The sequence below is a fragment of the Pristiophorus japonicus genome, chromosome 7 (genome assembly GCF_044704955.1).
Source record: "Pristiophorus japonicus isolate sPriJap1 chromosome 7, sPriJap1.hap1, whole genome shotgun sequence".
In the NCBI taxonomy this organism is placed as follows: Eukaryota; Metazoa; Chordata; class Chondrichthyes; family Pristiophoridae; genus Pristiophorus; species Pristiophorus japonicus.
The window spans coordinates 251728589-251754454 of NC_091983.1; the positions used below are offsets into that span (position 1 = coordinate 251728589).

Genomic DNA, 25866 nt, shown 5'->3' on the forward strand with positions numbered 1-25866 from the left:
CCTTAATAATGGATTCCAGCATTTTCTCAACGACAGATGTTAGGCTAACTGGTCTATAGTTTCCTGTTTTGTGCCTGCCTCCTTTTTAAAATAGGGGCGTTACATTTGCGGTTTTCCAATCTGCTGGGGCTTCCCCAGAATCCAGGGCAGTTTGGTAGATTACAACCAATGCATCCAGTATCTCTGCAGCCATTTCTTTTAAGACCCGAGGATGTAAGGCATCAGGTCCAGGGGACTTGTCCGCCTTTAGTCCCATTATTTTACCGAGTACTACTTCATTAGTGATAGTGATTGTATTAAGTTCCTCCCTCCCTATAGCCCCTTGATTATCCATTATTGGGATGTTTTTAGTGTCTTTTACCGTGAGGTCCGATACAAAATATTTGCTCAACGTCCCTGCCAGACGAGGAGAGCCAATACATGATAAATGGTACAACGTCGAGGAGAGGAGACAGTCCGAGCAAGGCCTATAAAGGCCCAACGTCGGGGAGAGGAGGCAGTCCGAGCAAGGCCTATAAAGGCCCAACGTCGGGGAGAGGAGGCAGTCCGAGCAAGGCCTATAAAGGCCCAACGTCGAGGAGAGGAGACAGTCCGAGCAAGGCCTATAAAGGCCCAACGTCGAGGAGAGGAGGCAGTCCGAGCAGCGGGAGTCCGGGGGAGGCCTATAAAGGCCCGTCAAGGAGAGGAGACAGTCCGGGCAGCGTCGGAGGCCAGCCAGTGCAGCTGCAGCACCGTGAGAAGGCAAAAAAGTAGAAAGAAATCGAAAGGTGGCTTCATAGCCAAGGGGGTAAGTGATTGGTAAGTAGTTTTTCGTTTTCTTTTCTTTATCAGTAGGTAACCTTTTAGCCTTGTTGCCAATTTAAGTGTATCTAAGGGTTAAGTCATGGCAGGACAGCTTGGACATTTGCAGTTTTCCAATCGGCTCGGGCTTCCCCAGAATCCAGGGAATTTTGGTAGATTACAACCACTATCTCTGCAGCCATTTCTTTTAAGACCCGAGGATGTGAGGCATCAGGTCCAGGGGACTTGTCCGCCTTTAGTCCCATTATTTTACTGAGTACTACTTCATTAGTGATAGTGATTGTATTAAGTTCCTCCCTCCCTATAGCCCCTTGATTATTACGTGTTATGCTCCTCCTGTACTATGTGGGAAGTCAGGGACACTTCCGGTGTCCTTGACGACTAAGTGTGTGGGAAGTGTATCCGGCTGCAGCTCCTGACAGACCACATTGCAGCACTGGAGCTGCGGGTGGATTCACTCTGGAGCATCCACGATGCTGAGAATGACGTGAATAGCACGTTTAGTGAGTTGGTCACACCGCAGGAAAAGAATACACAGCCAGATAGGGAATGGGTGACCAACAGGAATAGCAGTGCAAGGAAGGCAGTGCAGGGGTCCTCTGTGGTCATCACCCTGCAAAACAGATACACCGCTGTTGGGGGGTGGGGGATGACTCATCAGGGGGGAGCAGCAGCAGCCAAGTTCATGGCACCATGGGTGGCTCTGCTGCACAGGAGGGCAGGAAAAAGTGGGAGAGCTATAGTGATAGGGGATTCGATTGTAAGGGGAATAGATAGGCGTTTCTGCGGCCGCAACCGAGACTCCAGGATGGTATGTTGCCTCCCTGGTGCAAGGGTCAAGGATGTCTCGGAGCAGGTGCAGGACACTCTGAAAAGGGAGGGTGAACAGTCAGTTGTCGTGGTGCATATAGGTACCAACGATATAGGGAAAAAATGGGATGAGGTCCTACAAGACGAATTTAGGGAGCTAGGAGCTAAATTAAAAAGTAGGACCTCAAAAGTAGTAATCTCAGGATTGCTACCAGTGCCATGTGCTAGTCAGAGTAGGAATCGCAGGATAGCTCAGATGAATTCGTGGCTTGAGGTGTGGTGCAGAAGGGAGGGATTCAAATTCCTGGGACATTGGAACCGGTTCTGGGGGAGGTTGGACAAGTACAAACCAAACGGTCTGCACCTGGGCAGGACTGGAACCAATGTCCTAGGGGGAGTGTTTGTTAGTGCTGTTGGGGAGGAGTTAAACTAATGCGGCAAGGGGATGAGAACCTATGCAGGGAGACAGAGGGAAATAGAATGGGGGCAGAAGCAAAAGATAGAAAGAAGAAAAGTAAAAGTGGAGGGCAGAGAAACCCAAGGCAAAAAGCAAAAAGGGCCACATTACAGCAAATTTCTAAAGGGGCAAAGTGTGTTAGAAAAACAAGCCTGAAGGCTCGGTGCCTCAATGCGAGGAGTATCGGAATAAGGTGGATGAATTAACTGCGCAGATAGCAGTTAACGGGTATGATGTAATTGGCATCACGGAGACATGGCTCCAGGGTGACCAAGGCTGAGAACTCAACATCCAGAAGTATTCAACATTTAGGAACGATAGACAAAGGAAAAGGAGGTGGGGTGTCATTGCTGATTAAAGAGGAAATTAATGCAATTGTAAGAAAGCTTGGTTGATGTGGAATCGGTATGGGTGGAGCTGCGGAATACCAAGGAGCAGAAAACGCTAGTGGGAGTTGTGTACAGATCACCAAACAGTAGTCGTAAGGTTGGGGACAGCACCAAACAAGAAATTAGGGATGCATGCAAATAAAGGTACAGCAGTTATCATGGGTGACTTTAATCTACATATTGATTGGGCTAACCAAACTGGTAGCAATGCGGTGGAGGAGGATTTCCTGGAGTGTATTAGGGATGGTTTTCTAGACTAATATGTCAAGGAACCAACTAGGGAGCTGGCCATCTTAGACTGGGTGATGTGTAATGAGAAAGGACTAATTAGCAATCTTGTTGTGCGAGACCCCTTGCGGAAGAGTGACCATAACATGGTAGAATTCTTTATTAGGATGGAGTGTGACACAGTTAATTCAGAAACTAGGGTCCTGAACTTAAGGAAAGGTAACTTCAATGGTTTGAGGCGTGAATTGGCTGGAATAGACTGGCAAATGATGCTTAAAGGGTTGACGGTGGATAGGCAATGGCAAACATTTAAAGATCACATGGATGAACTTCAGCAATTGTACATCCCTGTCTGGAGTAAAAATAAAACGGGGAAGGTGGCTCAACCGTGGCTAACAAGGGAAATTAAGGATAGTGTTAAATCCAAGGAAGAGGATTATAAATTGGCCAGAAAAAGCAGCAAACCTGAGGACTGGGAGAAATTTAGAATTGAGCAGAGGAGGGCAAAGGGTTTAATTAAGAGGGGGAAAATAGAGTATGAGAAGAAGCTTGCTGGGAACATAAAATCTGACTGCAAAAGCTTCTATAGATATGTGAAGAGAAAAAGATTAGTGAAGACAAACTTAGTCGGATTCAGGTGAATTTATAATGGGGAACAAAGAAATGGCAGACCAATTGAACAAATACTTTGGTTCTGTCTTCACGAAGGAAGACACAAATAACCTTCCGGAAATATTAGGGGACCGAGGGTCTAGTGAAGAGGAAGAACAGAAGGATATCCTTATTAGGCGGGAAATTGTGTTAGGAAATTGATGGGATTGAAGGCCGATAAATCCTCGGGGCCTGATAGTCTGCATCCCAGAGTACTTAAGGAAGTGGCCCTCGAAATAGTGGATGCATTGGTGATCATTTTCCAACAGTCTACCGCCTCTGGATCAGTTCCTATGGACTGGTGGGTAGCTAATGTAACACCACTTTTTAAAAAAGAACGGAGAGAGAAAACGGGTAATTATAGACCGGTTAGCCTGACATCAGTGGTGGGGAAAATGTTGGAATCAATTATTAAAGATGAAATAGCATTTGAAAAACAGTGACAGGATCGGTCCAATTCAGCATGGATTGATGAAGGGGAAATCATGCTTGACAAATCTTCTGGAATTTTTTGAGTATGTAACTGGTAGAGTGGACAAGGGAAAACCAGTGGATGTGGTGTATTTGGACTTTTAAAAGGCTTTTGACAAGGTCCCACACAAGAGATTGGTGTGCAAAATCAAAGCACATGGTATTGGGGGTAATATACTGACGTGGATAGAGAACTGGTTGGCAGACAGGAAGCAGAGAGTCAGGATAAACGGGTCCTTTTCAGAATGGCAGGCAGTGACTAGTGGAGTGCCGCAGGGCTCAGTGCTGGGACCCCAGCTCTTTACAATATACATCAATGATTTGGATGAAGGAATTGAGTAATATCTCCAAGTTTGCAGATGACACTAAACTGGGTGGCGGTGTGAGCTGTGAGGGCGACGCTAAGAGGCTGCAGGGTGACTTGGACAGGTTAGGTGAATGGGCAAATGCATGGCAGATGCAGTATAATGTGGATAAATGTGAGGTTATCCACTTTGGGGGCAAAAACCCAAAGACAGATTATTATCTGAATGGTGGCAGATTAGGAAAAGGGGAGGTGCAATGAGACCTGGGTGTCATGGTTCATCAGTCATTGAAAGTTGGCATACAGGTACAGCAGGCAGTAAAGAAGGCAAATGGTATGTTGGCGTTCATAGCGAGGGGATTTGATTATAGGAGCAGGGAGGTCTTACTGCAGTTGTACAGGGCCTTGTTGAGGCCTCACCTGGAATATTGTGTTCAGTTTTGGTCTTCTAATCTGAGGAAGGGCGTTCTTGCTATTGAGGGAGTGCAGCGAAGTTCACCAGACTGATTCCTGGGATGGCTGGACTGGCATATGAGGAGAGACTGGATCAACTGGGCTTTTATACATTGGAGTTTAGAAGGATGAGAGGGGATCTCATAGAAACATATAAGATGCTGAAGGGACGGGACAGGTTAGATGCGGGTAGATTGTTCCCGATGTTGGAGAAGTCCAGAACCAGGGGACACAGTCTTAGGATAAGGGGTAGGCCATTTAGGACTGAGATGAGGAGAAACTTCCTTCACTCAGAGAGTTGTTAACCTGTGGAATTCCCGGCCGCAGAGAAGTGCTGATGCCAGTTCATTGGATATATTCAAGAGAGAGTTAGATATGGCCCTTACGGCTGAAGGGATCAAGGGGTGTGGAGAGAAAGCAGGAAAGGGGTACTGAGGGAATGATCAGCCATGATCTTATTGCAAGAGAAGAGACCTGGGGGTACTTGTGCACAAATCTCTGAAGGTAACAGGACAGTTAACAAAGCATCTGGGATCCTGGGCTTTATAAATAAGAGGCATAGAGTACAAAAGGCAGCAAGTAGTGCTAAACCTTCATAAACTCTAGTCCAACCCCAGCTGGAGTATTGTGTCCAATTCTGGGTACCGCCCTCTAGGAAGAACAGAATCCCTCCAGTCAAGTTTCCATCTCTCCCACAGTACCAAAGCAGCTCATTTCATGTGTGACTGTGACACGGTTGACCACTGCCACCTCCTCCAACGCCTCTCCATTGTCCAGCTGGGTGGGACTGCACTCGCCTGGTTCCATTCTTATCTATCTAATCGTAGACAGAAAATCTCCTGCAACGGCTTCTCTTCCCGCTCCCGCATCGTTATCTCTGGTGTTCCCCGAGGATCTATCTTTGGTCCCTCCTATTTCTCATCGACATGCTGCCTCTTGGCGACATCACCTGAAAACACAGCGTCAGTTTCCACATGTACGCTGACGACACCCAGCTCTACCTCACCACCACTTCGCTCGACCCCTCCACCCTCTCTAAATTGTCAGACTGCTTGTCTAACTAAATATTGGGAAGATTGAAACCATTGTCTCCAGTCCACTCCACAAACTCCATTCCCTAGCTACCGGCTCCATCCCTTTCCCTGACACCTGTCTGAGGTCATATTTAACCCCGAAATAAGCTTCCAAGCACATATCCGCACCATCACTTAGATTGCCTATTTCCACCGCTGGAACATCGCCTGACTCCACTCTTGCCTCAGCTCATCTGCTGCTGAAATCCTCATCCATGCCTTTGTTACCTCTAAACTTGACTATTCCAAAGCACTCTGTTCGGCCTCTTGCGTTCTACCCTTTGTAAACTTGAAGACATCAAAAACTCGGCAGCTCGTACCCTAACTCGCACCAAGTTCCGTTCAGCCATCACCCGTGCTCGCTGACCAACATTGGCTCCCGGTTAAGCAACGCCTCGATTTTAAAATTCTCATCGGTTTCCAAATCCCTCCATGAACTTGCCCCTCCCTATCTCTAATTTCCTCCAGCCCCCAAACCCTCCGAGATATATGCGCTCCTCTAATTCTGGTCTCGAACATCCCCAATTTTAATCACTTCACCATTGCCGGCTGTAGTTTCAGCTGCCTAGACACCAAGCTCTGGAACTCCCTCCCTAAACCTCTCCACCTCTCTTTCCTCCTTTAAGAGGCTCCTCAAAGCCTCCCTGGTAAAGTGCGACATCACCACTGACACCTGGGAGACCCTGGCCGCAGACCGCCCGAGGTGGAGAAAGTGCATCGGGGAGGGCGTTGAGCTCTTCGAGTCTCAACGCAAAGAGCGTGAAGAGGCCAAGCGCAGGCAGCGGAAGGAGCGTGCGGCAAACCAGCCCACCCACCCCTTCCCTCGACGAATGTCTGTCCCACCTGTAACAGGGTCTGTGGCTCTCGTATCGGACTGTTCAGCCATCAAAGAACTCACTTTGGGAGTGGAAGCAAGTCCTCTTCGATTCCGAGGGACTGCCTATGAAAACCTATATCTCCCGATGTGGCTCGGTGTGAAATTTTCTTTGATAACGCTCCTGTGAAGCGCCTTGGAGGTTTTACTATGTTAAAGACCCTATATAAATGAAAGTTGTTGTTGTTGAGGGTATAGAAGAGATTTACCAGAATGGTTCCAGCGATGAGGGACTTCCGTTACGTGGAGAAGCTGGGGTTGTTCTCTTTAGAGCAAAGGCGGCTAAGGAGATTTGTCAGAGGTGTTTGAAATCATGAAGGGTTTAGTTAGTGCAAATAAAGAGAAATGCTTTCCAATCGCTGAAGGGAGATAACCAGAGGGCACAGATTTAAAGGGATTGGAAAAGAAACAGGTAACATGAGGAAACACTTTAGTGGTTAGAATTTGGAATGCAATGCCCGATAGGGTGGTGGATACAGATTCAATATCTGTAGTAGCTTTCAAAAAGGAATTGGATAAATATTTGAAGGAAAATAAATTGCAGGGATATGGGGAAAGAGTTGAGGAATGGGACTAACTGGATTGCTGTTTGAAAGACCCAATGGGCCGAATGGTCTTTGGTGCTGAACTATTCTAAGAGTACACACGATGACCAATCGGCATGGAGGAACTCCATGACACCAGCCCACAATTTGCCGTTGACCAATTTCAGATCCTACTCAATTTAATTTAAATAAATGTGCTCGATTTACCTGATCAATTCTGTCTATGTTACATCCCTCAACAGATCACTTCTTAGACATCAACTTCGAAAGGGAAAACATCCCAGTTTCTTCAGCCTTTCCTCATAACTCAGACTTTTGACACTAGGGCTCCTCTCTGCTCCACCACTCCATGCTCAAGGTGTGACCTAAGGCGCTCACCCGACACGGGGACCATGACTGGCTGTAGTCAAGTATCCGATCTGCTTTGTTGATTGCTGCTCTGCAGTGTTCGGACAGGTTAAGCACCGAGTCCCACCAAGACCGTTGGATCTCTAAATGTCAGCCATAGCTAGTCCCTCACACACTTTTCCTTCGCCTGAAATTTCATTTCCCCAGTTCTAACGAAGGGTCCACATCTGAAACATTAACTTCTCTCCACAGGTGCTGCCTGACATGCAGGCTGTTTCCAGCATCTGCAGTGCTTTGCCTCGGATTTAGATTTCAGCTGCCTTTATTTCACCATCTTATACATTTTGTTGTTCCCAAACTATCTTCTTCGAATCCACTGCCCTTCCCAGTTTAGTATTATCTGTAAATGAGCTGAATATTTACCGAGATTCTGAATCCAAGTCATTGATACAAACTAGAAACAGTACCTGTCCCAGTACTGATCCCCGGGGAATCCTACCCAACTCTCTCAACTTCTCGATTGAGTAGTCTTCATCTCCTATCCTTCAGCCAGTTTTGTATCCATTTCAAGTTTCCCCTGAAACCCTACCGTTTCAAAGCTTGACTAGCAGCCTTTCATGTGGAACTTGGTTGAACACTTTAGGAAATACACCACATTGTAGGGCCTCCCACAGTCCACTTGGGAAGTCACATCCTCAAAAAATCAAGAACATAAGAATTAGGAACAGGAGTAGGCCATCTAGCCCTTCGAGCCTGCTCCGCCATTCAATAAGATCATGGCTGATCTGGTCGTGGACTCAGCTCCACTTACCCGCCCTCTCCCCATAACCCTTAATTTTCTTATTGCTTAAAAATCTATCTTTGACTTGAAAACATTCAATGAGCTAGCCTCAACTGCTTCCTTGGGCAGAGAATTCCACAGATTCACAACCCTCTGGGAGAAGAAATTCCCTCTCAACTCAGTTTTAAATTGGCTCCTCTGTATTTTGAGGCTGTGCCCCCTAGTTCTAGTCTCCCCCACCAATGGAAACAACCTCTCTGCCTCGATCTTGTCTATCCCTTACATGATTTTAAATGTTTCTATAAGATCACCCCTCATCCTTCTGAACTCTAAGGAGTAAAGACCCAGTCTACTCAATCTATCATCATAAGGTAACCCCCTCATTTCTCGAATCAGCCCAGTGAATCGTCTCTGCACCCCTTCCAAAGCTAGTATATCTTTCCTTAAGTAAGGTGACCAAAACTGCACGCAGTACTCCAGGTGCGGCCTTACCAATACCTTATACAGTTGCAGCAACACCTCCCTGCTTTTGTACTCCATCCCTCTCGCAATGAAGGCCAACATTCCATTTGCCTTCCTGATTACCTGCTGCACCTGCAAACTAACTTTTTTTTGGGATTCATGCACAAGGACCCCCAGGTCCCTCTGCACCACAGCATGTTGTAATTTCTCCCCATTCAAATAATATTCCCTTTTACTGTTTTTTTTCCCCCAAGGTGGATGACCTCACACTTTCCGACATTGTATTCCATCTGCCAAACCTTAGCCCATTCGCTTAACCTATCTAAATCTCTTTGCAGGAGGTTGGCCAGGTCGGATTTTGATCTGAAATTACTGCTTCTTGGTTGCAACTGAAGAACAAGTTAGAAGAATGTATTCTCACGACAGCTAACCAACTCAGAGATTCCTTTTTACCAAGATGGACCACAAATTTCTCCATTAGAAATGAAAAATGCGGCTCCCCTAATGGCCAAGTGGAAGATGGCACCTCCTGATGTATCCAGACACAATGGGTCATGCTCTCGATCGCTACCCAGTGATCGCTACTGGCAAATGGACGTGGTAACAGGGCACTTAGAAAATAATAATAGGATTGGGCAGAGTCAACGCGGAATCATGAAAGTTTGACAAATCTGTGTTTTTTGAGGTTGTAACTAGCAGAATAGATAAGGGGGAAACCAGTGCATGTGGTGTATTTGGATTTTCAGAAGGCACTTGATAAGGTGCCACACAAGAGGTTATTAAACAAAATTAGGGCTCATGGGATTGGGGGCAACATATGTGGTGTGTATCTGTCAAGCATGCACTCCCATGTTCCGTCACCAGGGAGCGCATCCCCTGAAGTCCCAAGGGACCCCAGCATCCCTTGGGAGCACTGTATATAAGCCGGCCCCTAAGGCCTGTTCCTCACTCTGGAGTGTCTTAATAAAGACTGAGGTCACTGTTACTTTAACCTCCTGTGTGCAGCCTCATCTGTGTTTGGAACACAATAATATTAGCATGGATTGAGGATTAGTTAACGGACAGAAAACAGAGAGTAGGAATAAACGGGTCATTTTGGGGTTGGCAGGCTGTAACTAGTGGGGTGCTGCAAGGATCGGTGCTTGGGCCCCAGCTATTCACCATATACATCAGTGATTTGGATGAGGGGACCAAATGTAATATATCCAAGTTTGCTGATGATACATTCCCACCTAGCTTTGTTTGTAAGTTGTGAGGAGGATGCAGAGAAGCTTAAGGGATATAGACAGGCTAAGTGAGTGCATGGCAAATGAAATATAATGTTAAGAAATGTGAAGTTATCAACTTTGGTAGGAAAAATAGAAAAGCAAAAGTATTTTTTAAATAGAGAGAGTTTGGGAAATGTTGGGTGTTCAGAGGGACCTGGGTGTCCTTGTATACGAATCACTGAAAGTTAACATGCAGCTAAAACAAACAATTAAGAAAGCAAATGATATGTTGGCCTTTATTAAAGATGTCTTACTACAATTATATAGGGTCCTGGGTGAGACCACTCGTGAAGTATTGAGTACACTTTTGGTCTCCTTACCCAAGGAAGGATACACTTTGCATAGAAAGGTTCACCAGACTGATTTCTGGGATGGGAGGATTTTCCCAAGAGGAGAGATTGAGTAGACTAGGCCTATATTCTCGAGAGCTAAGAAGAATGAGAGCTGATCTCATTGAAACATACAAAATTCTGAGAGAGCTTGACAGGGTAGATGCAGGGAGGATGTTTCCCCCGGGCTGGGGAATCTAGAATCAGGGGGCAGTCTCAGAATAAGGGGTCGGCCATTTAGGACTGAGACGAGGAGACATTTCTCCACTCAGGGGTTTGAATCCTTTAAATTCTCTACCCCAGAGGGCTGTGGAGGCTCAGTCGTTGAGCATATTCAAGACAGAGATCATAGGTTTTTGGATATTAAGGGAATCAAGGGATATGGGGATAGTGCAGGAAAGTAGAGTTGAGGTGGATCAACCGTGATCTTATTCAATGGCGGAGCAGGCTCGAGGGGCTGAATGGTTTGCTCCTGCTCCCATTTCTTATGTTCTCAAATACATCAGCAGTCCGTTCCTGTCTCCTGCACAAAATACAATGAAATGTCCTTACTTCTGTTTCTCTGCCTTGTACTGCTGAGTGCAATCATCAAACAGCTTCTGATTCATCTCCATAAACAGCTTCAATGCATTGTAAATCAATCCATGGATTGTCCTAAACAGGGATAAAGGCATTTCACCATTAGGACAGCTTGCTACAGATTTAGTGCAATTCACTGCTCTTCAACACACATTAATCTACATTTTACAAGCATTCAAATCACCAATAACATTTACTCTGGAGGGGGCACTCACTTAACTATTTACCAGGATACCAGAGAAAATGACAAATCGCCACTGTACTCTGTTACTAACTCTCCCAAAGTTGCACATCCTGTGTCATGTGGGAACTACAGGATGCTTCCCATGTCCTGGACAACCATGTGTGCAGGAAGTGTCGTCGGCTGGAGGTGCTCAAGCTCCAGGCTGGAGCTTGAGCAGCATGTGGCGTCACTGTGGTACATCCATTAGGCTGAGAGCTATGTGGGCAGTGGTTCAGGCAGTGGACACCCCGAGGCACACCAGTGTGTGAAGGCAGAGAGAGAATGGGTGACTGCCAGACAGACAATGATGACCAGGTAGTGCTGGAGTCCTGAGTGCATCTCGCACTCCAACAGGTATTATTGGTGAGGGTGATGGCTCTGGCTAGTCCCTCGAGGAACCAAGTCCACAGCACCACAGGTGGCTCAGCTGTACTGGGGAGGGTTTAAATTAATTTGGATGGGGATGGGCACCAGAATGTAGCATTAGAAAGGGGAAACAAAGTGCACAAAGGATTGGGAGAGACAGATAGCACGAGAGTAAGAAATAGTAAGGTATTAGGTGGGGTCAGGCGAAGAGTACACGGTGGTCTAAGATAGGTTTACAGTGCATATGTGAACACACGAAGTGAGGTAAATAAGGTTGGTGAGCTGCAGGTGCAAATATCCACATGGGAATATGCTGCTGTGGCAATAACAGAGGCCTCGCTCAAAAAAGGGCAGGATTGGGTATGAACACCTTCTGTTCAGGAAAGATAGGAAAGGAAAGGAGATGGGGTGGCAGTATTGGTTAAGGAGAATGTTACAGTGCTGGAGAGAGAGGATGTCCTGGAGGGCTCAAGGACAGAATATATATGACTAGAGTTATGAAATAAGAGGGGTGCCATTACACTACTAGGTGTATTCTATAGACCCACCAAATAGTGGGAAAGATAGAGGAGCACATTTACAGAGAAGTTACAGAAAGGTGCAAGAACTGTAGAGCAATGATAATGGTGGACTTCAACTATCCCAATATAGGGCCCAAAATTGGCCAGGAGTTGCTCCGTTTTTTTTGGGAGCAACTTGATTTTTCTGGAGTATCTTAAAAATCCCCGTTTTTCACATTCAATTTGCGCCAGCGTAAGTGAGTTTGTTAGGATTTTTTTTTATTTAGTTTTTTTTCCAAAAGGGGGCGTTACCAGCCACCTACGCCAGTTTTTGCCATTTAAGCAACTTTGGACAGCTAATAGTTGCTCCAAACTAACTTAGGCCAGTGTATGTGGCCACTTGTGTCCGCACAGAAAACCCTTGGAGAGTTAAGAAATCAGCGCAGGTAGGTACATTCTAAAGCACCAAGATTTACAAAGCACAAAAATAAGCATTCAATAATAAAAAAATAGAAGGCAGCGGAGAGGACCTGCACCTAAAGCACCAAGACTTACAAAGCACTAAACAAAGCACAAAAAGTAATAAGTAATCAAAAACAAATGAAAAATAGAAGTCCTGTCTTCATTTGACCACTCGGCCAGGGATAGGGGCGGGACGACCAGAGACCACTCGGCCAGGGATAGGGGTGGGACGACCAGAGACCACTCGGCCAGGGATAGGGGCGGGACGACCAGAGACCACTCGGTCATTGATAGGGGTGGGACGACCAGAGACCACTCGGTCATTGATAGGGGTGGGAACTGTGAGCATCGGGTCCCTCTCACAGGCTGCAGGACGCGTTGGGGACGAGGAGCTACTGCGCATGCGCACACACTTTAACGTGCACGTGCAGAATTCCCGGCACGGTTTTCAGCGCCGGGACACTGGCTCCGTCCCTATTCCACTGGCCACGCTACGCCACCACCGAGGAGAGGCCGGACAGCGGCCAAAGTCAGGAGGAAGATTTTTGGCGTGCTTGGAGGCGGACAAAAGCGACGCAGCTCAGGTGAGTGCACCAAAAATTGTTAGGGGCCAATTTTGAGCCCATAGACTGGGATCGTAATGGTGTAAGGGGCAGAGAGGGGGAATAATTTCTGAAGTGTATTCAGGATAACTGTCTTGATCAGGATGTTTCCTGCCCAACACAGAGGCATTGCTGGATCTGGTTCTGGGGATTGAGGTGGGGTAGTGGAGCAAGTGTCAGTTGGGGAACATTTAAGGAACAATGATCATAGTATTAGCTACGTTATGGAAAGATTATAGCTATGTTATGGAAAACTATTCTTAGATTAGCTATGGAAAAGGAAGGGAAAAATCTTGATTAAAAATACTTAATTCGAGGAAGGCCAATTTCAGTGGATTGAGAATGGATCTGGCCCGGGTAAACTGGAATCAAAGATTGGCAGGCAAAACTGTAATTGAACAATGGGCTGCCTTTAAAGAGGAGATGGTTCGGGTAGTCGAGGTATACTCTCACGAGGGGGAAAGGTAGGGCAACGAAAGTCAGAGCTCCCTGGATGATGAAAGAGTTAGAGAGCGAGATGAAGCAGAAAAAGAATGCATATGACAGATGTCAGGTTGAGAATGCTAGTGAGAATCAGGTTGAATATCGAACGTTCAGAGGGGAAGTTTAAAAAAAAAAGGGGCAAAGAGAAGGTATGAGAATAGATTGGCAGCTAACATAAAAGGGAATTCAAAAGTCTTCTATAGGAATATAAATAGTAACCAGGTAGCAAGAGGAGGGGTGGGACAGATGAGGGATCAAAATGGAGATCTACGCATGGAGGCAGAGGGCATGGCTGAGGTACTAAATGAGTACTTTGTATCTGTCTTTACCAAGAAAGATGATGCTGCCAAAGTCAGTGAAAGAGGAGGTTAGTGGAGATACTGGATGGGATAAAAAATTGATAAAGAGGAGGTACTAGAAAGGCTGGCCGTACTTAAAATTGATAAGTCGCCAGGATTCAACCAATGATTCTGAGGGAAGTTAAGGTGGAAATCGCGGAGGTACTGGACAAAATCTACCAATCCCCCTTAGATACAGCATGGTGCCAGAGGACTGGAGAATTGCAAATATTACAACCTTGTTCAAAATAGTGTGCAAGGATAAACCCAGCAACTACAGGCCAGTCAGTTGAACCTCAGTAGTGGGGAAGCTTTTAGAAGCGATAATCAGGGGCAAAATTAACACAGTCACTTGGACAAGTGTGGGTTAATTAAAGAAAGCCAGCACGGAGATATTTCATAACTCGCAAGAAAAATATATTCCAGTGAGGAGGAAAGGGTGTAAAAGAAAAGATAGCTATTTCCTCTTTTGTTTCTCTTAACAGCCTGGGATACATTTCATCCGGACCTGGGGATTTATCCACTTTCAAAGCTGCAAAGCCCCTTAATACTTCCTCTTTCACTATGTTTATTTCATCTAATATTTCACCCTCCTCCTCCGATTGCAATGTCTGCATCGCCTCTCTCTTTTGTGAAAATAGATGCAAAGTATTCATTAAGAACCATACCTGCGACTTAATCCTCCACACATTGATGACCTTTATGGTCTTGAATAGGCCCCACTCTTTCTTCAGTTATCCTTTTGTTCTTAAATGTATTTATAAAACATTTTTGGGTTTTCATTGATTTTTCATAGGAACATAATAGGAGCAGGAGTTGGCCATTTTGCCCCTCGAGCCTACTCCACCATTTAATATCATGGCTAATCTGATCATGGACTCAGCTCCACTTCCCTGCCCGCTCACCATAACCCTTTATTCCCTTATCGCTCAAACATCTGTCTATCTCCGCCTTAAATATATTCAATGACCCAGCCTCCACAGCTCACTGGGGCAGAGAATTCCACAGATTTACAACCCTCAGAAGAAATTCCTCATCTCAGTTATAAATGGGCGGCCCCTTATTCTGAGACCATGCTCCCTAGTTTTAATTTCCCCTATGAGTGGAAATATCTTCTCTGCATCCACCTTGTCGAGCCCCCTCATTATTTTATATGTTTCAATAAAATCACACCTCATTCTTCTGAACTCCAATGTGTATAGGCCCAACCTACTCAATCTATCTTCATAAGTCAACCCCCTCATCTCTGGAATCAACCTAGTGAACCTTCTCTGAACTGCCTTCAATGCAAGTATATCCTTCCTTAAATACGGAGACAAAAACTGTACGTAGTTTGCTCTCTTTCCTTTCCTAATTTCCTTTTTAATTTCACCTCTGCATTTTTTATACTCTTCTAGAGTTGCTGCAGTATTGAGCCCTCAGTATCTGTCAGAAGCCTCCCTTTTAAAAATGTATCCTACCCTGTATGTCTCTTGACATCCAGGGGGCTCTAGATTTGTTAGTTCCATCCTTTTTCTTTAAGAGATTTAGTCTTAAATGTAGGGGACATGATAAAGAAATTTGCAGACGATACAAAAATTGGCGGCGTGGTTGAGCGAGGAGGAAGCTTTAGTCTTCAGGAAGATATTGATGAACTGGTCAGTTGGGCAGGAAAGTGGAAAATGGAATTCAATTTGGAAAAGTGTGAGGTAATGCATTTGGGAGGGGCAACGAGGCAAGGGAATACACAATAAATAGGAGGATACTGAGAGGTATGGAGGAACAGAGGGACCTTGGAGTGTGTCCACAGATCCTTAAAGGTAGCAGGGCAGGTCGATGAGGCAGATAAAAAGGCATACAGAACGCTTGCCTTTATTAGCCAAGGCATAGAATACAAGAGCAAGGAAGTTATGTCTGAAGTGTATAAGTTAGGCCACAGCTCGAGTACGGCGTGCAGTTCTGGTCACATTAAGGAAGGATGTGATTGCACTAGAGAGGGTAGAGGAGATTTACGAGGATAGTGCTAGGACTGGAGAATTTTAGCTAGCGAGGTCAATAACCAGGAGGCATAGATTTAAAGTATTCGGAAGGAGGATTAGAGGGGAGACGAGGACCAGAGGGCGGTGGGGGTCTGGAACACATTGCCTGAAAGGGTGGTAGAGGCAGAAACCCACATCATATTTAAATAGTACTTGGATATGCACAAAGAGCGATGACCTACAGACCTATGCTGGAAGGTGGGATCAGGCTGGGTAGCTGTTTTTCGACCGACATGGATTTGATGAGCTGAATGCCTCCTTCTGTCGTAATTTTCTATGATAATTGCCTGATTCCCACCCCAACCTTTTTTTACTGACCTGCCTATAAAATATTTTACGGTTTTGTTTTATGTTCCTTGATCATTTAATTTCATTGTTCCTCTTTGCCTTCCTAATTGTTAATTTTGACTTCTCCCCTAGTGTTTTAGTTTTCTCCCTTCTCATGCACGCCCCTGCTGTCTACATGCTTAATGTATGCCTCTTTCCTTAACTCTCAATTGTTCCTTTATGGCTTTATTCATCCATGGAGTCTCATTAGTGTTCAGATTTTTCCTTCGGAATATATTGTTCCTGCACGCTATTGAACACCAATTTAAATGTTTCCCACTGCTGTTCTACATCGTTTTTTTGCCAATATTGTTGCCCATTTTATTTTCCCAAGTTCTAATCTCAGCCCCTCAAAATCAGCTTTTCTCCAATCTATTACCCTGGTTTTCGTCATACTTCTGTCCTTTTCAATTATCATAAAGTGTATTATATTATGGTCACGATTGACTAGATGTTCTCCGACTTTTACTTCTCTTATCTGCTCTGGCTCATTGCCCATTACTAAATCCAACAGCGAATCCTCCATTGCTTTGCCCTATACACCCGCGTCCAAGTCATTGATATACATCAAGAAAAGCATTGTATACCTTCCTCCAGTCCAAAAAACAACCGTTCACCACTACTTTTGCTTTCCAGTCATTTAGCCAATTTTGTATCCAGGCTGCCACAGTCCCTTTTATTCCATGGGCTTCAATTTTGTGTTTTGTGGCACTTTATCGAATGCCTTTTAGAAATCCATGTACACTACGTCAACCGCATTACCCTAATCAACCCCGTTACCTCATCAAAAAACTCGATCAAGTTGGTTAAACTAGATTTGCCTTTAACAAATCTGTGCTGGCTTTCCTCAATTAATCCCCCTATCCAAGTGACTTAATGTTGTCCCTGATTACAGTTTCTAAAAGCTTCTCCAGTACAGAGGTTAAATTGATTTTTTAAAAAGGAATTTGTTCCAGGGATGTGGGCGTCGCTGGCAAGGCCAGCATTTATTGCACATCCCTAATTGCCCTTGAGAAGATGGTGGTGAGTCGGTTTCTTGAACCACTGCAGTCCTTGTGATGAAGGTACTCCCACAGTGCTGTTCGGGAGGGAGTTCCAGGATTTTGACCCAGCGATGATGAAGGAACAGCGATATACTTCCAGGTCAGGATGGTGTGGGACTTGGAGGGGAACGTGGAAGTGATGATGTTCCCATGCGCCTGCTGCCCTTGTCCATCTAGGTGGTAGAGGTCGCAGGTTTGGGAGGTGTTGCCGAAGAAGCCTTGGTGAGTTGCTGCAGTGAATCTTGCAGCCACGGTACGCCAGTGATGGAGGGAGTGAATGTTGAAGGTGGTGGATGGGGTGCCAATCAAGTGGGCTGCTTTGTCCTGGATGGTGTCGAGCTTCTTGAGTGTTGTTGGAGCTGCACTCATCCAGGCAAGTGGAGAGTATTTCGTCACACTCCAGACTTGTGTCTTGTAGATAGTGAAAAGGCTTTGTGGAGTCAGGATTGGCCTGCAGTTGCTGGGTTTATCTTTACACCCTTTTTTGAACAATGGTGTAACATTTGCAATTCTCCATTCCTCTGGCACCACTCCCGTATCTGTGGAGGATTGGAATTTTATGGCCAGTACCGCCGCAATTTCTGCCCTCATATTCTGCTGTGATAGTGGGGGATTTCAACTACTCTATTAACTGGGAAAAAGTACTGTGAATGGTAGAGGGTGCGGAATTCCTAAAAATGCATTTAGGAGAACTTCTTTAGCCAGTATGCAACAAGCCCATTAAGGGAGGGGGTAGTTCTGGATTTAGTTTTGGGGAATGAAGAGGGCCAGGTGGAAGGGGTATCAGTGGGAGAGCATTTTGGTGCTAGTGATCATAATTCAGTAAGATTTAGGGTAGTTATGGAAAAGGACAAAGGTGGACCAGGAAAGAGTTCTCAATTGGAGTCAAGCCAATTTTGCTGAGATGAGATTTGGCCAAAGTGGACTGGAAACAGCTACTTGATGGTAAATCAGTGTCAGAGCAGTGAGAGGCATTCAAGGAGGAGATCCTGAGAGTACAGAGCAGATATGTTCCCTTAAAGAAAAAGGGTGGGGCTGACAAATCTAGAGCCCCCTGGATGTCAAGGGACATACAGGGTAAGATAAAGAAAAAAAGGGAAGCTTATGACAGATACCGAGAACTCAATACTGCAGAAACTCTAGAGTATAAGTAGTGCATAGAAACATAGAATATAGGTGTAGGAGGCCATTCGGCCCTTCTAGCCTGCACCACCATTCAATATGATCATGGATGATCATTCACCTCCGTATCCCTTTCCCACTTTCTCTCCATACCCCTTGATCCCTCTAGCCGCAAGGGCCACATCTAACTCCCTCTTGAATATATCCAATGAACTGGCACCAACGACTCTCTGCGGCAGGGAATTCCACAGGTTAACAACTCTCTGAGTGAAGTAGTTTCTCCTCATCTCAGTCCTAAATGACCTACCCCTTATCCTAAGACTATGTCCCCTGGTTCTGGACTTCCCCAACATCGGGAACATTCTTCCTGCATCTAACCTGTCCCATCCCATCAGGATCTTATACGTTTCTATGAGATCCCCTCTCATCCTTCTAAACTCCAGTATATAAAGGCCCATTTGATCCAGTCTCTCCTCATATGTCAGTCCAGCCATCCCTGGAATCAGTCTGGTGAACCTTCGCTGCACTCCCTCAATAGCAAGAACGTCCTTCCTCAGATTAGGAGACCAAAACTGAACACAATATTCCAGGTGAGGCCTCACACCAAGGTCCTGTACAACTGCAGTAAGACCTCCCTGCTCCTGTACTCAACTCCCCTAGCTATGAAGGCCAACATGCCATTTGCCTTCTTCACCGCCTGCTGTACCTGCATGCCAACTTTCAGTGACTGATGAACCATGACACCCAGTTGCACCTCCCCTTTTCCTAATCTGCTACCATTCAGATAATATTCTGCCTTCGTGTTTTTGCCACCAAAGTGGATAACCTCACATTTATCCACATTATACTGCATCTGCCATGCATTTGCCCACTGTCCAAATCACCCTGCAGCCTCTTAGCAAGTGCTGGGGTGCAAGTAAAAAATCTATCAGGAAAGCAAAGAGAGAGCATGAAAGAATGTTGGCAAGTAAAATCAGGGAAAATGGAAAGATGTTTTATAACTACATTAAGAGCAAGATGATAACTAGAGAAAGTGTGGGCCCCATCAGAGACCATAAAGGAAATCTGTGTGTGGAGGCAGAAGACGTGGGTATGATTCTTAATGAATATTTTACAAAAAAGAGGGGCGATGCAGACTTTGCAATAAGGGAGGAGTGTGAAATACTAGACAAGATAAACAGTGAGAGAGGCAGTATTAAGGAGCTTAGCAGCTTTGAAATTCCCAGGCCCAGATGAAATGTAGCCCAGGCTGATGATAGAAGCAAAAGAGGAAATAGCAGAGGCTCTGACCATCATTTTCCAATCCTCTCTGGCTACAGGCGTGGTGCCAGAGGACTGGAGGACTGCTAATGTTGTACCTTTGTTTAAAAATGGAGAAAGGGATAGACCGAGTAATTACAGGCCAGTCAGCCTAACCTCAGTGGTGGAAAAAATCCTGAGGGACAGGATAAATCTTAATTTGGAAAGACGTGGATTAATCAAGGAGTCAGCATGGATTTGTGAAGGCAAGGTCGTGTCTGACTAATCTGATTGAATTTTTTGAGGCGGTAACCAGGAGGGTTGATGAGGGCAGTGCGTATGATGTAGTGTACATGGATTTAGACAAAGCTTTTGATAAGGTCCCACATGGCAAATTGGTCACGAAAGTAAAAGCCCTTGGGATCCAGGGCAAAGTGGCACGTTGGATCCAAAATTGGCTCAGAGGCACAAAGCAAAGGATAATGGTTGATGGGTGTGTGTGACTGGAAGGCTGTTTCCAGTGGGGTTCCGCAGGGCTCAGTGCTGGGTCCCTTGCTTTTTGTGGTATATATAACAATGACTTGGACTTGAATGTTGAGGGTATGATTAAGAAGTTTACAGATGACACTAAAATCGGCTGTGTGGTTGATAACGAAGAAGAAAGCTGTGGACTGCAGGAAGATATCAATGTACTGGTCAGGTGGGCAGAACATTGGCAAATGGAATTCAATCCGGAGAACTGTGAGGTAATGCATTTGGGGAGGTCTAACCAGGCAAGGGAATTCACATTAAATGGTACGACACTGAAGTTGAGGAACAAAGGGACCTTGGAGTGCAGGTCCACAGATCCCTGAAGGTAGCAAGCCAGGTAGATAAGGTGGTTAAGAAGGAACATGGAATACTTGCCTTATTATACAAGAATACAAGAGCAAAGACGTTATACTTGAACTGTGTAAAACGCTGGTTAGGCCGCAGCTGGAGTACTGTGTGCAGTTCTGGTCACCACATTACAGGAAAGATGTGATTGCACTGGAAAGGGTGCAGAGGAGATTTACAAGAATGTTGCCTGGACTGGAGAATTTTGGCTATGAGGAAAGATTGGAGATGCTGGGTCTGTTTTCTTTGGAACAGAGGAGGCCGAGGGGAGACCTGATTGAGGTGTATAAAATTATGAGGGGCCTGGATAGGAAGGACCGGTTTCCCTTGGTAGAGGGATCAACAGCCAGGGGACATAGATTTAAAGTAATTGGGGGGAGCTTTAAAGAAGATATAAGGGGAAACTTTCACTCAGAGGGTGGTGGGGGTCTGGAATACTCAGCCTGAAAGAGTGGTAGAGGCAGAAACCCTCACCACATTTAAAAAATACTTGGATGTGCACTTAAACTGCTGTAACCTACAGGGCTATGGACCAAGAGCTGGAAAGTGGGATTAGGCTGGGTAGCTCTTGGTCGGCCGGTGTGGACACTATGGGCCGAAAGGCCTCCTTCCGTGCTGTAAATTTCTGTAAAAAATAATTTCCATAATTCCCTCAGCATCCTAGGATGCATCCCATCCTCATCTGGTGATTTATCTGCTTTAAATACAGCCAGACTTTCTAATACCTCCTCTTTTTCAATTTTTCCTATCAAGTGAACATAAAAACATAAGAAATAGGAACAAGAGTAGGCCATACGACCCCTCGAGCCTGCTCCGCCATTCAATATTATGGCTGATCTGATCTTGGCCTGAACTCCACCTTACTGCCTGTTCCTCATAACGCTGGTCTCCTCTATAATTCAAGAATCTGTCTATCTCAGCCTTCAATATATTCAATGACCCAGCCTTCACAGCTCTTTGGGGTAGAGAATTCCAAAGATTCACGACACTCAGAAGAAATTCCTCCTCATCCCTGTCTTAAATGGGCCCTTATTCCCTTATTCTGAAACTATGCCCCCTAGTTCTAGATTCCCCCAATTGGGAAAATATTCTCTCTGCATCTACCCTGTCAAGCCCCCTCGGAATCTTTTACATAGAAAATAGGTGCAGGAGTAGGCCATTCGGCCCTTTGAGCCTGCACCACCAATACGTTTCAATAAGATCACCTCTTACTCTTCTAAACACCAATGATTACAGTCCCAACCTTTCCTCATTGGACAACCCATTCATCCCAGAAGTCAACCTAGCGAACCTTCTCTGATGAACTGCCTCCAATGCAAGTATATCCCCTCTTAAATACGGAGACCAAAACTGTACGCAGTACTCCAGGTGTGGTCCCACCAATACCCTGTACAGTTGTAGCAGGACTTCTCTGCTTTTATACTCTATCCCCCTTGCAATAAAGGCCAACATTCCATTTACCTTCCTGATTACTTGCTGTACCTGCATACTAACATTGTGTGTTGGGACACCCGGATCCCCCTGTACCACAGCATCTTTCCATTTAAATAATATTAAGTCTCTCTCCATTTAAATAATATTTTGCTTTTCTATTCTTCCTACCAAAGTGGATAACCTCACATTTTCCCACATTATACTCCATTTGCCAAATGTGTGCCCACTCACTTAACCTGTCTATATCCCTTTGCAGACTCTTTGGGCTGGATTTTTGGCTTGTGTGATTTCGGGGCATTAATGGCAATGGGGCGGTTCTGGTACCGCATGGGAAAACTTTGCGCCCTCACCTGAAAAATTCGACAAAAAAATATGTTCGATGATTGGGGCCGCAAAGTGTTGCACCAGGAGGTTTTTGTGCTCCAGCCGAAAATTGCGGTGGTAACGTTTCAAAGTTCACATTTAAATTTTCCCGGGCGCAGTTCCCTTCACTCATGCACAGATGATCCGGCACACGTCCAGCACAGCAAGAGGGCAGGCAGCGTGCACGGCGATTCTCTCCAGCTGCTGCTGAGGCGCTAGTGCAGGCCATTGAGAGGAAGTAGCCCGCACTCCATCTGGTTGGTGGAAGGAGGCCGGTGCCCAGCATCTTGAGGGGGATTGCCCAGGATTGGCACACAATGCCACAAGACGTTCAATGACCTCACGAGCAATGTGAGGGCGAGTACTCCTCACATTTATGTAGGCCTGCCATGCTTGTAACATGACTGTCTCACACAATGTTAAGCCTTTGATGGAGCTGGCCATGTGTTACAGGCCACGGTGCAGGTTGTTGAATTCAGAAGAAAGCTGGAGGCTCACGTCTCCAGCCATTCCCTCTGCAATCAGGATGCACGTACCTCTTGGTCCCTAATCATTGTCAACCCTCCTCATACCCCACTCCCACTGTTTATGGAAGGCACATGTGGCACAAGAGGAGTATGGACCTTCACTGAACCAGTCTTCTTGCTCTTATTGCAGGCTAAGCTCTCCCATAATAGAAGGGAGCAACGTCATACCGTAACTGCTGGATCAGTGAGTATTGGCCCTCATGGGCACCCAAGTTCGCGCAGTGGCCGAGGGTGATGCGGTGCCCTCTTTACTTCGTGACGATATGCGAATGGCACTCGAGATTGATGCGACTTCCTTGACTCCCCAATATGAAGTGGTCTAGCCCCTTTACATATCCATGTCCAATGCCTGCTTCCTGCTATTACCCTGCCCCTCCCATTGCTAACCACATGTCTTGTTTTGTGCTTACAGCCAGAAGCACACCAGCCTTTCCGTGAGCCATCTACATCTGGCCACGGGGGAGATGAGGGAGAGGATGATAGTCCGCTGCCTGAGCGTCAGAGCCCACCAGTCACACCATGTAGGGACACAATATCAGGGGACGAAGGCGCGTTCCAGGTGTTTGTGGACTCTGAGGCTCCTGACCCCAGTGGCCAACAGCAATGCCGAGCAGGTGGGGAAACTCGGAGGCCAGCTCTCCGGAGGCTGAGTCGCCACAGTAGTCCTGCTGAAGAACAGGCAGATGCGGACAGGGACTTGGTGGCAATGTGCAGGGAGAACACAGAAATGCACCGCAAGCTCATGGGTGCATTGGTGAGGGTCCCCGTGCATAGACGCACTTGCTGTGAATGTGGTAGAGGCCGCCTCGTACATTGCACGTGCATCTGAGGACCTCAGCGAGGCAGATGGGCTCCAGCATCAACAGTGGCATGCCATGGGTGAGGTTATAGCAGGCACAAGCTACGCTCCAGCTTGGTGATGTCATGTGTTCGCTGACTGCTGCCATCCTCTCTGTCTTCCCCACTGTCCAATGGGGAAGTGACGGTGCTGAAGCAGGCCAGCAAGTTGTGGTGACACATCGTGCTCTGGATGCTGAGGCCCAATTCCTTGTGCCACTGGCTCCCAGGAAATGGACAGTGCTGTCCTTCCTGAACATGATAGCATTCCAGCTCAAACCACTGTCTCTCCCACCACGCACCTTACGCGGTACACACCCGAGCCATCAGAGACTGCAGCCATGTCTGGCCCGCCAACACAGTAGCCCTCAAGCAGCCTTGCTGCAGGCACTGAGGCCTCATTGAGCAGCAGGTGTGGGAGGAGATTGAAGGGAAGGGGTGGGAAAGCTCAGAGCAAGTCCCTTTAAGGGATTTGAGAACGTTGTGTAGATGCCCTTGTGTATTGTGATGATGCATTGTTCTTGACTACCTTGCAGCAGAAGGCTGTTTATTGACCTGTTTAGTTTAGTTTTGGGGGGGGGGGGGGGGGGGGGAGAAACTGTTTGTTACTTTGTGGGAGTAAATTTTCACTTTGACTGTTTGCCATTGGTGTCGTGTGTATCGTTCCAAAGTTCCTTTATGGTTTTCATAGCCTGACCAGTTTTAGCTGCAGCCATCCGCTTCCGCCATTCAAGCAAACCGGTCCATTGTGAGCTGGTGATGTGCAGCTCTTGGTCCGGCAGCATCTGGACGTGGCCGCTCCATGGATGGGGTGGCTGTTCAATCGGGGCCTTTGCAGGCTCCTCTTCGTCATTCTCCTCCTCCTGAGGTGGGCCTGCAATCCCCACTGGCAATGCCTGGACCCTCATGATGGCCAAGTTGTGCAGCATGCAGCACACGACAATGAATTCAGAGACCTGTTGAGGGGAGTATTGAAGGCGGCCTCCAGAGCAGTCCAGGCATCGGAAGCGCTGCTTGAGCACCCCAATTGTCTGTTCGATGATGACTGCATCGCTCTCATTGTAGTGCTCCTCGGCTTCTGTGGTGGGGTTGCAGAGTGGGGTTATGAACCAAGTGGCTAGGCCGTATCTTTTGTCTCCAAGCAACCAGCCGCACCCTTCCCTTTGTCGCTCGAACATTCGAGACACTACTCTCTCACAAGATAAAAGCATCATGTGCACTCCCTGGATAGCGGGCATTCACTGCGAGAATGCGCTGAGTTTAGTCGCACACCAGCTCGACGTTTATGGAGTGGTATCCCTTTAGGTTTCTGAATACCTCTGCATTGTGGAATGGTGCTCGCAAGGCGACATGTGTGCAGTCAACAGTTCCTTGAACCTTTGGGAAGCCCGCAGTCTTGCCAAACTCAAATGCCCGCTCATTCTGGCTGTCCCTGCTCATTGAGAACTTTATGAAGTCCATTCTGCGGGCGTAGAGAGCCTTTGTGACGTGCCGAATGCAGCGATGTGTAGCGTGTTGAGAGATGCTGCATATGTTCCCCGCCGCTGACTGTGCCACAGTCACCTTCACTGCGACAGGCAGTGCAGTCCTATTGGCGCTGGTAGGCTGTAGGTCTGCCTATAGGAGATGGCATATCTCGGTCAGCACTTCTTTTCAGAAGCTCAGCCTTCTCCCACACTGCTCCTCAGAGAGCTGGAAGTATGAGCGTTCGTGTCTGTAAACCCGGTGGGAAGGGTAAGCCCTCCTCCCCAGATGTCTTCGACCTCTCCTCATCCGTGGGCCAACATGGTCAAGAGCTTTCTTCTAACTTTGACGCCGCCTAGCAATAGCATGGAGCATGATACGCTGGCGAACTAGTAATGCCCCCATTAAATTCTCTCACTGAAGTTGTAAGGACATTAATGGCAGATAAAAGTGCTGCTTTCAAGTTGAGGCGAGACGCAGGGTACTGTGCGTAACCGTTGCAATCAATGTGACCTGCGATGTTGGACCCTCCTCCCTCCATTTAAATACGCCGCAAATACCGCCTGCTGCAGGTTGGGAATGCCTGGTTTTTCAGGCGTTTTCTTGGGCAGGTGTATAATGGGGTGTTAGGGCCTAATTATGCATCCGGGATCCTAGCGGAGCATTGCATGATGGTTGACGTCATGATTAGTGAAACAAGAGGAAGGGGCGGTAAGCTTCTGCGCCACTGCAAACCCTGAGCCGAATTTGCCGACTGGGCGGTAAAAGCTGGACGCCCGCCCTAAAAATACCCTTTACCGCCCCTCCTGGGCGCTGCCA

General features: G+C 46.6%; 1 protein-coding gene across 1 annotated transcript in view; it reads right to left on the reverse strand.

Moving 5' to 3' along the window:
* LOC139267501 (serine/threonine-protein phosphatase 2A 56 kDa regulatory subunit delta isoform) overlaps positions 1-25866 on the reverse strand; it is a 130856-nt gene that overhangs the window by 19464 nt on the left and 85526 nt on the right. The window contains exon 11 of the mRNA XM_070885902.1: positions 10797-10898. Coding sequence (XP_070742003.1) covers positions 10797-10898 — 102 coding nt within the window. The remainder of the gene's footprint in view (positions 1-10796; positions 10899-25866) is intronic.